The sequence below is a fragment of the Dermacentor albipictus genome, chromosome 1, assembly GCF_038994185.2.
Source record: "Dermacentor albipictus isolate Rhodes 1998 colony chromosome 1, USDA_Dalb.pri_finalv2, whole genome shotgun sequence".
Lineage (NCBI taxonomy): Eukaryota > Metazoa > Arthropoda > Arachnida > Ixodida > Ixodidae > Dermacentor > Dermacentor albipictus.
In genome coordinates this window covers 139,704,632-139,720,118 of record NC_091821.1, presented here as the reverse complement: position 1 = coordinate 139,720,118, position 15,487 = coordinate 139,704,632, and the positions used below count along the sequence as shown (strand labels likewise).

General features: G+C 42.1%; 1 protein-coding gene across 2 annotated transcripts in view; it reads right to left on the bottom strand.

The window, feature by feature from the left end:
* The window catches only part of LOC135900038 (putative ribosome-binding factor A, mitochondrial), a 30,160-nt gene extending 14,804 nt beyond the window's left edge, over positions 1-15,356 (bottom strand). The window contains exons 1-4 of one of the 2 annotated variants that reach the window (XM_065429459.1): positions 15,109-15,356; positions 13,746-13,776; positions 12,955-13,113; positions 7,351-7,466 (exon numbers count right to left, since the gene is read on the bottom strand). In XM_065429459.1, coding sequence (XP_065285531.1) covers positions 7,351-7,466; positions 12,955-13,113; positions 13,746-13,776; positions 15,109-15,299 — 497 coding nt within the window. In that variant the 5' untranslated portion in view covers positions 15,300-15,356. Of the gene's footprint in view, positions 1-7,350; positions 7,467-12,954; positions 13,114-13,745; positions 13,777-14,317; positions 14,581-15,108 lie in introns of those variants that run through there. The other variant, XM_065429460.1, reaches the window with a different exon arrangement.
* Between the last annotated feature and the right edge of the window lie 131 nt (positions 15,357-15,487).

Sequence of the window (15,487 nt, the reverse complement as noted above, 5' to 3'; positions counted from 1 at the left end):
ACAGTTCTAACCACCAGTCAGGGCAGCTGCCATGGATCTTAGAAGGTTGACAAAGTCAGACTTGTTGCTGTGCGACGAGTTGGTAGTTGAGGCGGACGAAAAGACAAAAAAGCCAGCTATCGAAAAGGCAATTCAAGATAGTGGCAATGATAATGAAAGAATTAAGATTGCTTGGGAGGTGATACAATAAACATGGGAGTGTGAGCGTCACAAACATGAGAGTGAGCATGAGCGTAAGTGAGAACGGGAAAAGCACGAGAAAGAGATGGCAGAGCTACAAGTTGAACTTCAGAACTCGCGTCCAGCAGCGGGCAGTGAAGCGGACAACCGTAGCAGATCAAGCGAGGTCGAACCATGTCGGATGGACCAGTGGATGAAATCGTACAAGATTGGAGAGGACACTGCCTTATTCTTGGTTAATTTCGAGAGAACTTGTGAAAGGTGTAATTTCGCTGAGGGAATCTGGTCACACCAGTTGATGACTTTGTTGCCTTGTGAGGAAGCGAACGTAGCCGCAAGATTAACGGCGAAAGACGCGAAAGACTACGCGAAAGTAAAGGCAGCGCTATTGAGGAGGTACCTGTTGATGAGGTAAGCATTTAGGCAGCGATTTAGAGAAGAGAGCAAAAAGAGCGACGAGGGCTACTCAGAGTTTGCGTACAGTTTAAAAACAAACCTTGTTGAGTGGCTTAAAGGTGCCAAAGTCTACGAAAGTAGAGACAAAATTATAGAGTGCATTTGTCTCGAACAATTCTACCGCAACATTCCACAGTCAGTGAGGTTTTGGCTGCAAGATAGAGAGGCCATAGACACGGTAGATAAGGCGGCTCAGCTAGCTGATAAGTACGTGATGCGATGAAAACTCACTACCGACGACGAGCGTTCAAATGGAAGGGTTAATCCGAGAAGGTGTATCCACCACAAAAAACAGACACAGGTAAAAGCTACTGAGAGAGCCGAGTCGATGAAAAAAAACTCGGGAAGGGAACAACGACGGAGCTAGCAGACCTCCGGAGGAGGGGACAAAGAAGATTGATACACAAGAGTTTGAGAAGAGACGACCGGTCCGATGTTATCAGTGCCAAGGCCTAGGTCACTATGCCTCGGATTGCAAAAAAAAGCCGGTAGTGCTTTCCTACGTGGGCAAAAGCGATGGAAGCTCGGAGCTTCTCCGACCATACCTCCAGGAGCTATGGATTAGTGGAAAAACCTGTCAGGTATTAAGGGACAGTGGAGCAACCGTGGACCTAGTTCACCCTTCTTTTGTAAATGCCGAGGGCTATACAGGGAAGGTAACTTGGATCAAGTCAGCGCTAGAGGAACACAGCGTGTGTCTGCCAACAGCACAAGTGACAATTTCCGATCCTTTCGGAGAACTAGAGACAGAGGCATCATCTAAACCAAAATCATGTATAAAAATATCATGGTAAACAAGTTGATTCTTTAAAATGCTCCCAGTCAGCCGATGCTAATTTCCATTGAGGAACATGGGGAGGGTTGTCATGCTGCATTATTAAGTTTAAATTTACAGGGAAGTGGTCACTTCCAAAAAGATTACCGATGACATTCCATTCCAGATGAGGCAGAAGAGAAGCAGAGCCAATTGCTAGATCTATCGATGAATACGAGTTGCGTTGGATGCTGTAATAGGTAGGCTCCTTCTTACGAAACAGGTAGGCACCAGAGGTCGGAACGAGATTTTCAATGAGTCGGCCTCTCGCGTCGCATCGCGAGTCTCCCCACAAAGTCTTGCAAGCGATAACCCTACGAGTATGTGTGGTTCCAAAAATTGATCTATGGGTTATAGTACTCCGTTTTGAAGATGATAGTTTGAGGGTATATATATATATATATATATATATATGGAACAAACAGTTACCAAATTATTGAAAAGAACTCCCCTAACTGACATTGCCTCAAGGAGTGTCTGTAAGGCTACATGATGACAAGCTAGAGACTTGTCCACAAGGATTGCTACACTGTTGCATGAGGCATTAGCCTCGTCACTGTCTTTTCAGAAGATGGTGTACTCAAGAAGAAAGTTTGTTTGTATGTTTCAGATGTGTCTCTTGAACACACAGCAACTTTGGACTATGTTTATGTAGGAGTTCTTTAATATCATCGAGATTGTGGAGAAGTCCCCTGACATTCCAATATTTTTGTATCCATAGTGAAACTGCTTTGTGTTGTGTGTCTAGGAGAAAAACCATGTTAGCCCACCAGGGCCTTTCCAAGCCCCGTAATGCGGAGTTTGTATTTTTTGGTGCATTGGACTTGATGGTGGACTTGACGATGCATCCATCACTTTCATTGAAGCGCTGGACATCCGCTCATGGCATACCCTCTCGGGTGTTTCAGGCTTCTCTGCCTGAGCAGAGGCCCTAGATGTCGTAGAGCCCGCAGGCACAGAGGACTGCTGGCTCATCTTGTTCGGTGGCGGAACAGTGCTGGCTGCTACCACCGAGGGGGCTGATGGTATGACTGCCGGCACACTTGGCGTGACTTAGACGGCCGCCCAAGAATGTGACGCTGCCCCCCGCTGCGTCACATCAATGGAGGATGGCCAGGATGAATTGTGAGCCATGGAAAAACGCCTGCGTGCTTCTTGGAAAAAGATGTTCAATTTAACCTTTAGTTTAATGACTTCCTTCTCTTTTTTCCATGACGGACACGATCGCAAGTAAACAGGGTGACATTTGACACAATGGTTAGCAGAAGTGCAGATGTCAGAAGTTTGGTCATTTGAGGCACATTTCGCACAAGTAGAACGCCCTTGGCCACTTTGAGACCCATGCCCAAACCGCTGACACTCGAAGCATCGGTGTGGATTAGGGATGTATGGTCATACATGTATATATTACAGTATCCAGATTTGATGTATTCGGGCAGGTTACTAGTTCCAAAGGTGATAATCAAATGCTTAGTTGGGATTTCCTTGTTGTCACACCTTAGTTTATTTCTTAGTATATTTACAATGTTCTCATATTTCCACCCTTCGAGCAATTCAGTTTCGGTCAGTTTGAGCAGGTCATTTTCTGGAATGACACCATGGACAGTATTCATGGACCTATGTGGACTTACAGTGATGGGAATGTTCCTGAATGCCGCAAGGTTGGTCAGTTTGGTGTGTTGCAGCTTTTCACAAACCTCCAGCAGGAGGTTGCCGTTTACCATCTTTGTTACTTTATAGTGAGGGCCTATGGTGTCTGTCAAGCATTTAGATACTATGAAAAAGGATATCATTCGGACAACCTTTGTTCCGTGCTCACTATGTATTACATGATACCTGGGAAATGTTTTTTTTCTGTTGGATAAAGAACCTGAAAGTTTAATCGGTGCATCCCCTCTAGAGGAAGCGATCAGGGAGTGCAGGAAAATTGCTAGCCGTAAAATAGCATTCGGTAGGCATGCCAGCCGCCCAGAGACCAACTAGGGGATGCAACAGGACTTAAAATATTCAGTTCTGATCACACCTGCGGTACATGCCCACTATAACCCAATATAAATAACCTAGATTGCCTATATCACACACGATTAACCCTCACTGCCTGGAAAATCAGCAGTAATACAGAAGTAAGTACAGGACAGGAAAGGTAAAAAGTGAGAGGGTAATACTTGGTGTATGCTACAGGCCCCCTTGTACTCATCCAGATTTCACCCGTGAACTTAACTAAATATTATCTCAGCTTACTAATAAACACCCTGCCGCACATATTCGCCTCTACAGAGATTTTAACTTCCCTAACATTGACTGGCTGAATCAAACATCACTAATCACAGGAAATACTGAAGCAAGAGAATTTGTTTGCCTGAACTCCAACCTTAGTCAACTGGTAACTGAACCAACACACGTCACTAATAATTCTTCGAACATTTTAGACCTAATACTTACAAATAACCATGAAAGCTTAAAATATATCGCATACTTACATAAAATGTGTGATCACGAAGTAATTCATACTACATTTAATTTCATCCCCAAAACACGCCACATTTTCAGCAAAACAATTCATTTGTACGATAACGCCGATTACAATGCAATTAATAATGAACTACAACATTTCCTGCCTGCATTTTAATCCAGTCTCGATTCCCGAAGTCTTAATAACAACTGGCTAATATTTAAGGTCAAAATAATTGAGCTAACTAATACATCCCCAAGGTAAACTTCCTTGCCAATAAAAACAAACCATGGTTTCGAAAAAGCTTAACAACACAATAAAACAAAAAGAAATGTCTCTTTTGTATTGCGAAACTTAACCCTTTGAAGGTTTTTGCCAAACATGTACGGCGGCGGTTTTCTGTCCCGCAAGGTCTTTGCCGTACGGGTACGGTTTCAACCCTCCGTTTGAAATTTTGCGCCATAATGACGATGCGTGCTCACTGGGAGGTGCTGCCACCTCTTAGGACTTATAAGAGGCGTCTGAAATTTGTGCTACCTTCTTGGGGAGGTAAACAGAATTTTAGCTTCAGCGCGTCGCGCAGATTGCGGCAACACACCTTTTGTGGTTTCTATTTCGCTGCGTGATCGCAATGGAGGCGCACGAAACGTCATTTTTCTCTTCCTCAGCACTCTCTTGCAGGGGTGGCAGAAGTTGATTTCTATCTTGATTGGCGCTGCTCTTAGCTTGTTTATCACCACCGCTAACGAGGTATTCTCGCTCTCTGTGACAACGCGCTTACACGAGAGGATGCCTCAGACCTCTGCCCAAGGCAGCCTCACGCAGAGAAGATGTCGTGTGCGCCAACACAACTCGTCGCTCTAAGAGGAGAACAGACACGCATTTTAGGTGTGCAGACTGCGATAAGGCAGGCACTGTGCGTAGATCCGTGTTTCAAGGAGAACCACACTCTGAAATACTATTGAACATTTTGCAGTTCTGAGTGATGCCGACACCAAAATACTGTTCCTAATTTCTTTTTACTATTTATTCCCGACTTTATACACTTTGTACATTCAAGACCTGCAATAAAGTAATTTGACCACCTGGGAAAGTTTTTTTCAAAATAATTCGGCCCTCAAAGGGTTAATGGAAGTGCTCGTACATGAGGTAGGTACTATGCTGCAGAAGACGCGTATTATTCTGCAATCCAAAATGCTAAAGAGACGTTTTATCACAGTGACTTACCTAAAATTCTAAAGAGTAGCCCTAGAAAATTCTGGGAAGTCATAAACCCACAACTACCACACAACATTACACCTACGAACAATAATGGCGAGGAGGTGAGCGATGCTCATTGTGCTCAAGTGTTTAACATCGCGTAACATTACCAATGATGGCCCCAGTGACATTCTCTGTTGCTGGAATTACGTCCCTCATCGACGAAATCAAACTTTCACCATCGGCTGGCATAGATGACATTAACTCCAAACTGTTAAAAAATACTAAACAAATTATTCCAGAGTATTTTTCAATACTGTTCTCCTGTCACTTGAAACAGGAATTTTTCCAGAAGACTGGAAAGTAGGAAAGGACATTCCGTTTCACAAATCAGGTGACAAACAATCCCCTTTCAACTGCCGCCCCATTTCACTAACGAGCGTCCCATGCAAAGTCATGGAACATGTCATATACTCTCACATGATGCACTTCCTGGACACGAACAATTTCTTTCATTGTTCCCAGCATGGCTTTCGTAAATCTTTATCCTGTAAGACTCAACTGGCAACTTACATTCCAATCTTGACTGTAACCATCAGACTGATGCAATAATTCTGGACTTCGTTAAAGCTTTCAATAATGTACCACACAGACACCTGTTACTAAAACTTGCCCAGTTGAACCTGCACCCTCACACTCTCAGATGGATTTCAGAATCTCTTACTAAACCGTTCTCAGTTCGTCTCTATTAAAAAAAACTTTCTAGCTCCGTATCAGTAACATCGGGCATCCCCCAAGGGTCTGTTTTCACACCCCTTCTGTTCCTAAAATATATTAACGACCTACCCAACCATGTATATCTTCTCATATTCATATCTTTGCCGACAATTGCATGATCTATTGCACAATTACTAACCTTTTTGATCAAAATGCGCTCCAAAATGACCTTAACCGCGTACAAGAATAGTGCGATCTTTGGCTAATGACGCTTAATCGCACTAAATGCAAACACGATTCATTTCAGCACTAGCATAATCCTTTGCTTTCTTGCTGCATAATATCTAACACCACTGTTGAACAAGTCTAATCCTATAAGTACCTTGGCGTCACCTTGTCCTGTCATCTTTCCTGGTGCTCACATGTCACCAATGTCATATCATCAGCGAACAGATCTCTTGCTTTTTTTTAAAGCGTCATTTGCGTCACACCCCACAGAACATAAAACTTCTCGCGTATAAATCTCTAATCAGATGTAAACTAGAATATGCAACACCCATCTGCAGTCCGCACCAGGTGTACTTAATCAACGAATTAGAATCTGTGCAAAATCGCGCAATTAGATTTATTCATTCTTCATACTCTGATATAATAGTTCTACGGAAACCCGCAAGGTGGAGACAAGTAATTAATAAAGGGAAAATTTTCCCTTTATTAATTCTTCATACTCATATGACATAAGCATGTCATCCCTCAAACGAGAAACTAGTCTTCCAAATCTTTCAGTGCGTCGCCACATCGCCAGCCTCTGTCTGCTGTGCAAATTTTTTTCCCAGCTTCCTGAATCACGCACCCTACATCATCTCACCGACGTGCATATCCCACCACACTAGCCATCCGTATCAAATTGCACACCCACATGCTCACACTACCACCTTCGCTGCCTCATTTTTTCTTTGTGCAGCAGTGGACTGGAATGGCCTTCTCCAAGACATTGCAGAAATAACGTGTCCATCAACTTTTACAGAAAATGTCACAGCGCACTGTTCCGCATAAAGACTTATTTGTAACCTTCATTTGTTAGCCCACTCCTTATGTAATACCCCCTAAAGGAGGTCTTTAAGGTAATAAAGTGATGGCATGCGATGTGATGAAAGACAAAGATTGATATGAATTACAGGAAAAGACAAGTACCTATTTTCCCCAAGTGGGTCAGCCTGGAGGTGCCGTCTATGTGAAGCAGAGGCCAAAGAGGTGTGTTGCCTCCGCCAAGGGGCCTTAAAGGTCCGAATGCCTGGCATTGGCTCAACTACCAGCATCCCCTTTTCCCCAGAGACGGCTAAGCCGTGCACAGTTAGACGCAGGAGGGTCCAACACTCATGTGCTCTGGTACATGGTGTCGCAACATACCAAATGCATGCTCACACAGACGCCCCTGCAGGCTGTACTCTAAATGCTTATGCATTTTGACAAATGGCAAGCAATAACATGGCAGAACATTCAATAATCTGAAAACAGACTACATACTTACTTAAGATATCCAGCACTTGAATGGAGAATTTCGGCAACCTTTTTGTCCACACCAGGCTCTTGCAGTGCAGTAACCCAATAAATATTCAAGTGGGTGCAGTCGGCAGACACACGAACCTGAACAGTCATGAAGACATGATACAACCTGGCATGAAGGAGATTAGGCTGCAGGATGCCTATTAAGCGTTACACTAACTTATAAAGTGTGTCGGCAGGACACAGTGCGGGCAAAGGAGGAAATACATCAATGAGTATCCCAGTCCAACAACCTACTAAAAGAGGAGGAGCTCAGCTACATTTCAAGTACAATCCCAATGGGCTCCATGAATAACACTTCTTTCTCCGAGAAGTTTATAGCAGATGACAGATGTGCAGTCTGTATGTTTGCAATAACAATGGGCTCAATGACTAACACTTCTTTCCCTGAGAAGTTTATAGCAGACGACAGGTGTGCAAGTTAGTATGTTTGCATTCAGTAACAAGATGAGTTAACTGCTGAAATTACATTCGATAAGCTATAATTAAAAAAGAAAAAAAAAGCTAATGTACTAAGTTCTTCACAAAGCCGAAATGAGCACCTTGGAACTAAGTGTTTTGACTGATAAAATACAATTATTGTGAACTGCTGTTATGGCAGTCAATTTTCCACCAATGTTGTCATTTAGGCTTGTTGGTGATCAATAATAGACAGTGTGTCACAGACAAGGGCAAATGAAGAATGGACACATTTGATGCCAAGTGTGCCCAGTTACTTCTTTGCTTGTTTTAGACCACCATGTGCCATGTTTACTTTTCTTAAGGTATGTTACAACCTTTCAGGAAACCTTTCTTTTTTTTTATCTTAAAATTATTTCACGTCTCCCTTCTAAATGGCAATTTCAGAAGCCCTTCAAATGTGCTGAATAATGAAAAGGTTGGCATTTTTATATTTTATTGCAAAAATTACCTAAATATGCTTGTTATGCAAAAAGCAATATCTCCCAAGTGGAGCGCAGGAATGAAATATGAATTCGTGCAAATATAGTCAAATAAGAAAGGTGTGCAATGAACAATGATGTGTGCCCCGTTTAGTGCAAAACAGGTATTAAGCAAAAAAACTAAATAACACACACAGAAAAACAGCCAATTTGAGGGTAACATATTAAAGGAGTACTGATGCGACATTTTCGACTCTTCATTTTTTGCATTGAATTAAGGTCTGGGTAGAGATGCAATATTTCATAAAAGGTTGAGGGCCGTGAAAAAAAAACTGGTTTCTTTCAGGTTTTGTTTTTAAGAAAAATACAAAAAATTTCATGAAAATATAATTGCGCACAGAGCTATGAAAAACCTGACACATTTATTTCTCTAACATGGAACAGAACACAATTGTTACATTATTGCATCACAAGTGTCCCAGCAGAACTTCCGGGTTCAAAATCGAAACATGATTTCATATCAAAGCACCAAGACCAACATTTGTATTAATCTGTGTCCGATTCATTTCTGCTTGACTCATCAACGCTTCCCTGTGCAGGAGACGGAGCCTTCCAGACATTGAGGTTCGAGTGTTTGTATACAAGTTTTTGCTCGTGATCCCCAGCGAGCCTGTTCGGTAGCTTGGTGTGCACATTTCCAAACTCAGACTAGTTTCTTTTACATGCTGCAGAAGAAGGGGGAATCTGCAGTATGCGACAGGCGAGGGGGCTCAAGGGTTGGTTGAAGCAAAGTCCTTGCCACCACATGGATGAATCCAGGTGTTTCGCAGACTCCCAAACTCCTTCTTTTGACCAAACCATTAGGTATGTCGAAAGGAGTCGCATCGCAACAGAATTATGCAAGGAAGTTGTTTTTTTCTTTGTTTACAATTTTATCCTGGTTAAAGATAAACAAACAAAACCTGTTTTTTTCCAAAATTTTCAATGTTCTTTTCAACCATTTACATCTCTAGGTCTGGGACCTCTAAACCAAAAAATATACTGGCAAACCTCAGATCACCGTAAATAATTTAATAATGTTGGTTGTCGACAGCCAGTTTCAGTTTCATTTCCCAGGAGGAGACTGTGTCATTATGCAACAGGTGGTCACTAGGGAGCTGGATATCGTGGTGTTTTGGCATTCTTTCCAGCTTACTCGGTTGCCTCCTATGCTGCGTGTCATTATGAGGCCCAATGTAGCAGCGCAGAACACGACCGAGCAAGCCAGAGTAAGTGTCAAAACATCGAGATGTTCTGCTCCCGCATGACTACCTTCACCATCATAATGTCACGACACATTCGCCTCCTGGGAAATGAAACCAAAACTGGCTCTAAATTATTTAGGGTTATCTGAGGCTACCAGCATTTTTTCTAGGGAATCGAGGTTCGAGACCTTCATTTAACACAAGAAATAGTTTGAAAGAGTCGTAAACATCATGTCAGTACTCATTTAAATTAACTTCATAATATTGACAAGTTATCGTTTTCAATTAATCCTGATTCACTCAGAGCCTAATGCATAAGGAAGTACCATACAATGTTTCATTAAGAGACATTCATTCATAATGAAGTTATTAGTGATCATGTAACAAACAACTTCAAAAAATTTGGTGACATACCTTAAGGTTTTGATTCATGGGGTTTATCATCCCAATGAAACACTGGGACTATGAGGGATGCAAGCTTTGGCCGTCTGGAGTCTTTTAAAGTGCACCTAAATCTAAGTACACAGGTTTTTTTGCATTTCATCCTTGTTGAAATGCAGCCACTGCCAGGAATCGAACGCATGACCTCATGCCCAGCAGAAGATTGCTGTAGCCACTCAGTCACAGTGGCAGGTGCCTTAAGGTTTTTCGCTGTTGTTTGGAACATGGGGAAAAAGTATCCCAAGAAAATCACTGATGTGCTCTATCTTAAGCCCCGAAAATGTATGTGGTTTAGATGACAGCAATGTGGTCCAGTGTTTTGCAATAGCTCATGCCTTGTCCGATGAACTGGAGTTGTATTGCCGTGATGGGAAACAACAGACTATTCACTGTAGCCATTACAGAGCAGTGGCAGCTCCTGCATACCTGAAAAGTGCATGTTAAAACAGTGGTGCTAGTTGTATATTGCCTATAACTTTGCCTCAGCTTGGCAGCATAGATGGCTGTCGGTTTTAAGCTTAATTAACAAACTCTTGCTTTTATTTATTTACTTTTTTTGCAGTGCAATAACGATCAACACTACATCTCATTATAGCTCCTGAATGTTACGACTCTGAAATGCAACACTAAAAAGTGAAATGGTTGCAGATAAACTTCTTATGCTATTCTCTTTATGCTGGTAAGAAGTTGTTTATCAGGAGCTATGAAACCTCTAAAGTGGGAGGAACATTTCCGTCTCCTTTTCTAGAGCTCTTAGATGCAAATGTGAGAAAAATATTAAGCTGACTTGTATTATAACAGATCAGTTAAAATTAGCATCAATTAATTTCTCTTTTTGCTGCTCCAACTTAAAAAAGGAGTCAACATGCGGAAAGTTTGACACACACAAATCAGTGCTATTGTGATGCATCAGTCAGAGGTGAAAAAGGAAGCATCAGGAGCAGGTACCACTCAAAACAGCCATGGACGGCAACACTGAAGAGCCCCATTATATTGGTTTAAGGTGTGTACTAGGTCTTGCACAACAAGCAGTACACCTTTAAAGCACTTTTTGTGACTTATGTACTTTTCACTCCCAATCATGCCAACCATAATACAGGGTCCATTATGAAAGTAAAGTGCATTTTCTGAGAAAAATAGATTTATTGACAGGACCTGTACAAATGGCTAAAATTCTTCAAAATACTCTCCCCCTGCATCACTACACTTGTGAAGACGTGTCTGCCCCGCCTGGAAGGCACCCTGAAATTCCTCGATGGGAATGTCTCTCAGGAACACTGTAACATGCTTTTGGATGTTTTCTACAATCTCCCAATGCTTTCCTTTCTGCGCTCTCTTCAGTTGGGGAAACAAAAAGAAGTCGCACAGAGCCAAGTCGGGACTGCAAGGGGGATGGGGGCCACCGGCGTGTTGCTCCGGGCCACGAAATTGGTCACGATGAAGGACGTGTGGATGGGGGCATTGTCATGCTGGGGCTTGATCTTGTCTTTGATGTCAGCCCTCACATGCATGACCCAGCATTTCAATCTCTTGAGCACCTCCAGGTAAAAGGCTGAGTTAACAGCTTCTCCGTGCGGTACAAATTCAAAATGGACGATTCCTCGGGCGTCAAAGAAGACAATGAGCATCGTTTTGATGCAAGACTTGCTCATTTGCGCTTTCTTGGGGGTGGGGGGATGATTTTGTGTGCCACTCGCTGCTCTGCCTTTTTGATTCTGGGCCGTACTTAAACATTCAGGATTCGTCTCCAGTTACGACAGAGAAAATCCGGCTCATTTTGAATCAAATCCACCAATTCTTGACAGCAAAAACTCAAAGTTCTTTCTGATCTTCTGTCAACACTTTCGGCACAAGCTTTGTGCAGACCTTGTGCATTTGCAGATCCTCAGTCACTATCCCATGTACTGCAAATGTGGACATGTGAAGGGCAGAACCCTCGCCACATTTCCCAACCGGTTTTACCATGCTGCTATGGATAGTCAGGTCATAATAAAATCATGTGCATTACTTTCATAATGGACCCTGTACATGACAACATTTGTCTTGTCACCTCAAGCAACTATCTTTCCTCCTATCTCGCTTGTGCTCTTGCAAAAAGAAAAAAAAAAAAAGATGGTAGTTCAACATTGACAACAGCAAAAACTTCAGTGCTACAAGGTACGCAATTCACTAGCAGACATACTATCACCTTGGCCAGCTTAAACAAATAACCTTTCTGAAGGCCACTAATTCAAATGCTACTTTAATATGGTGCATAACAAAAACCTGCCTTATTAGTTCATTTAATATTTACATTTTTCATCACATCAAGACAAAAGGCCTTTGAGAGAAAACATAGAAAACCATAACAGAGCAAAAAATTAAAAAAAAGCACATCAAAAGCAGGCAGCATGACCTATCATACAGTTTTACACAACACTAAAGCAACAAACATTACCTAAAGCAATGCAAGTGTTAAGTTGATTGTGTACTGCTGAGGTCAGCCTTCCACAGTGATACTAGCCCTGCAGGCTCCATGGCATAAACAGGGCCAGTATAATATAGCAATTCCTTTTGCTTGATTCTATACCTTTTTTATCATACACCAGCCATGACCAACTGATCATGGTGATAACATAGGCAGAGCACCATTCAGACCACTGGTGAAAAGCAAAAAAGAAAAGAACTGGAATAGCACTGCCACATTACCCTAGCCCAGATCTAAGCTATTAATCAACTTGAATTTATTTCGATAAGAAAACTGAAAAGGAACATGTCAAGTGCACAGATGAGAATCCTGACAATAACTATCATAGTAAATGGAAGTAGTAAGTGATTTGAAATGAAAAGAAGGCAGAAGCAACTACAATAATTTTAAGTGACATTATGGATAGCTTTAAATTGTTGAAGTTTGCTAAAGTAACAGTTCAATTATAACAATATGAACATACCAAAGTTTATTATTTCACTAGATCATCAAAATACAGTGCAGAGGAACTTTTACAGAATAAGCATTCTGTTCACCTGTGTAAGTTCAACGGCGAAGCCTTTCAGTTCTTCGCTTATGGCCCCCGTAACCATAATATTTGACAGGCTCTCCATGAACACAGTGTTCAGTACTCGCTGCCTCCTAGTGCGCTCCTGCACCTTTTTCGGTGCTGATGGCACAGCAGAGTTGGGCAGCTACAAGAAAATAAACATCATGGATCAATGAGCACAGCACACAATCAAAAGGCAACTCTAATTTTATTTGATGGTGTTAAGTATGCCAGAGCTGCACCTGGGCTGTGAGAGGTGCCACAGCGAAGGCTTCTGAATTAGTTTAGATTACACAGGGCTTTTCAATGCACACATAATTCTAAGCAGACAGTTCCTTTTACATACCACTCCCATCAGAATACGGCTGCGGCAGCCTAGAATCAAATCTGCTACCTGATGCTCAACTGAGAACACCAGTGCACTTTGCTGCAAGTTTCATTGCTCTATGCAATTTAAGAGTGAACAATGTAGTGCTTATATTATGCTTCTGGTTTGTTGCTATTACTGTCACCTGAGTTGTGTTACTAAGCAAGAGCTGCTAGAAAGAAGGCAATGTTATGCAGTTACTGAAGACATGGCTACTTGGCGCTTTTGTTGAAGTCTCAAAGCAAGGGTGTGTCATCGCTTCTTGCTTCGTCCTGTGTGTGTCGCACTGCCCATTGCCGTACCGACCACAAAAAAACACCCAGTTAAAGTTGGTGAACTAGTTCTGCAAGATTTTTGGTCAACATTAAAGGTAACAGAATTCGAGCAGCAAGGCAGCAGGACAAACATACCACATATACATACTGCTGGGGATGTCGCTTCCTGAAAAGAAGAAACAAGTTTGTAAATAAATATTCCGAGTCCCTTTACTTTACTTGAGTAGGTGTGGCTTCACACCATCAAACCTCTGTGCATCATGAGGGGATTCCGAATCATTAGACCTTTTTTATTTATTTTTTTGCCAAAATATAGTTCCGAAAGATATACTGAGCACAACCCCTTTCACATATTCACCTTTGTCTCTCGAATAGATATTTTCTCTCTTGATGCAAGCACCCAGGGTAGTGCTCAAAAGGAAGCATGTAGTTTGTGCATAACATTGTTGCTATGGGGACTACTTAAAGATCTTTTAAAGCGAAGCTTCCTTTGCCTCTTCCCAGGGGTTTGGCATCATTCCCTTACCATATATATATATATATATATATATATATATATATATAGTATAAGCCGAAATAGAAAACTTGCAGTCTTGCCATGTAGACAACTTGGGCCACTGGGTATGTGCCCGAAAAGACTTCAGCACTGGGTATTTGTCAATAGATATGCGCCCATTCTTGACGAATTTCCCAGAATGTGTACATACCACTGTGAGGAAGGGTAGGAAGCCTTAAATGTACCTAGATATGTGTTGTACTTCCCTCTGCCTATACACCTCTCGTCAACATTCTTCCCTCGACAAGCATCATGAATCGCCTTCGTCCTTGTGACACAGGCAGTTACAAGCGGTGAGGCAGTGCTCGTTATCATCTGCTAGTGCTGCTACCTAAAACAAGCTGTAGATGTAGATCATTGTGATCAAACATTGCGGTGGACCTGTGGTTCTTCTTCGTTTTTTTTTTTTTTCTCATGAGTAACATACATCTTACCTGCATTTTTCAAGAATATATCTGCGGCGGTTTCGTCAAAAACTGGCATGATCACTTCTGAATTATTTTGTAGCATATTTTTTTTTTAAATATCGGTAATAGAGACCATTAAGTTTGTGGGACGAAAGGCATCACTTTGTTTTCATTACGAACTTTGGCTGATCCAACCTGGTGGGTACGTGCCATGTGTCAACAGCAGCAACAACAGCAAGCTCCTGTTACGCATTCTACGATACATCCCAGGTCTGCACCAATCGGACAGAACGACGTGCAGATGCACCTCTTTTCACAAGTTTCAGCAGCACGAGCGCATCAAATATAAACGCTACCAGTGTGATAGCTGCAGGAAAAGTTATCTAACAGCTTTCTTTTGAAAAAAGCATGAGGTGTCATTGAAGCAGGACACGATTCAAGCATGGGCAAATGTGACCATGTAGCAGCGCTCAGCCAACAGTGACTCAAGCATGCTCGACAGTGCTCGTGTGGAACAGGTGTTAAACTCGCTTACTTTGATTTGTCAAGGAGCTTATGCAAGAAGACGCCAAGTTTTGCGTTCTCACGATGGCAGACAGAAAAATTTTTTCTCAAATAGACATAGGTGGACGGCGTTTCCGCAAACCTTCCCAAAACGCAACGCAACTCTGCCATGGCAAAGCCGCAAACGGCCAACCGGCCACTCATTATTCTGTGGGCCGCCATATACAAAAAGAACCAGCATGGGCCGCTCTGCGTCGCATCACATGGTTCTTGTTCTTGTTTACGCAACAAAAGTTATGGTGAATTCGCCCTAAGTTCACGGAAGGGGTCGCCACTGATAAATACAAAGTAAGAACCTTATATGCCTTATATTATATTTTATTAAATAACAACAAACTACGTTGTCAATA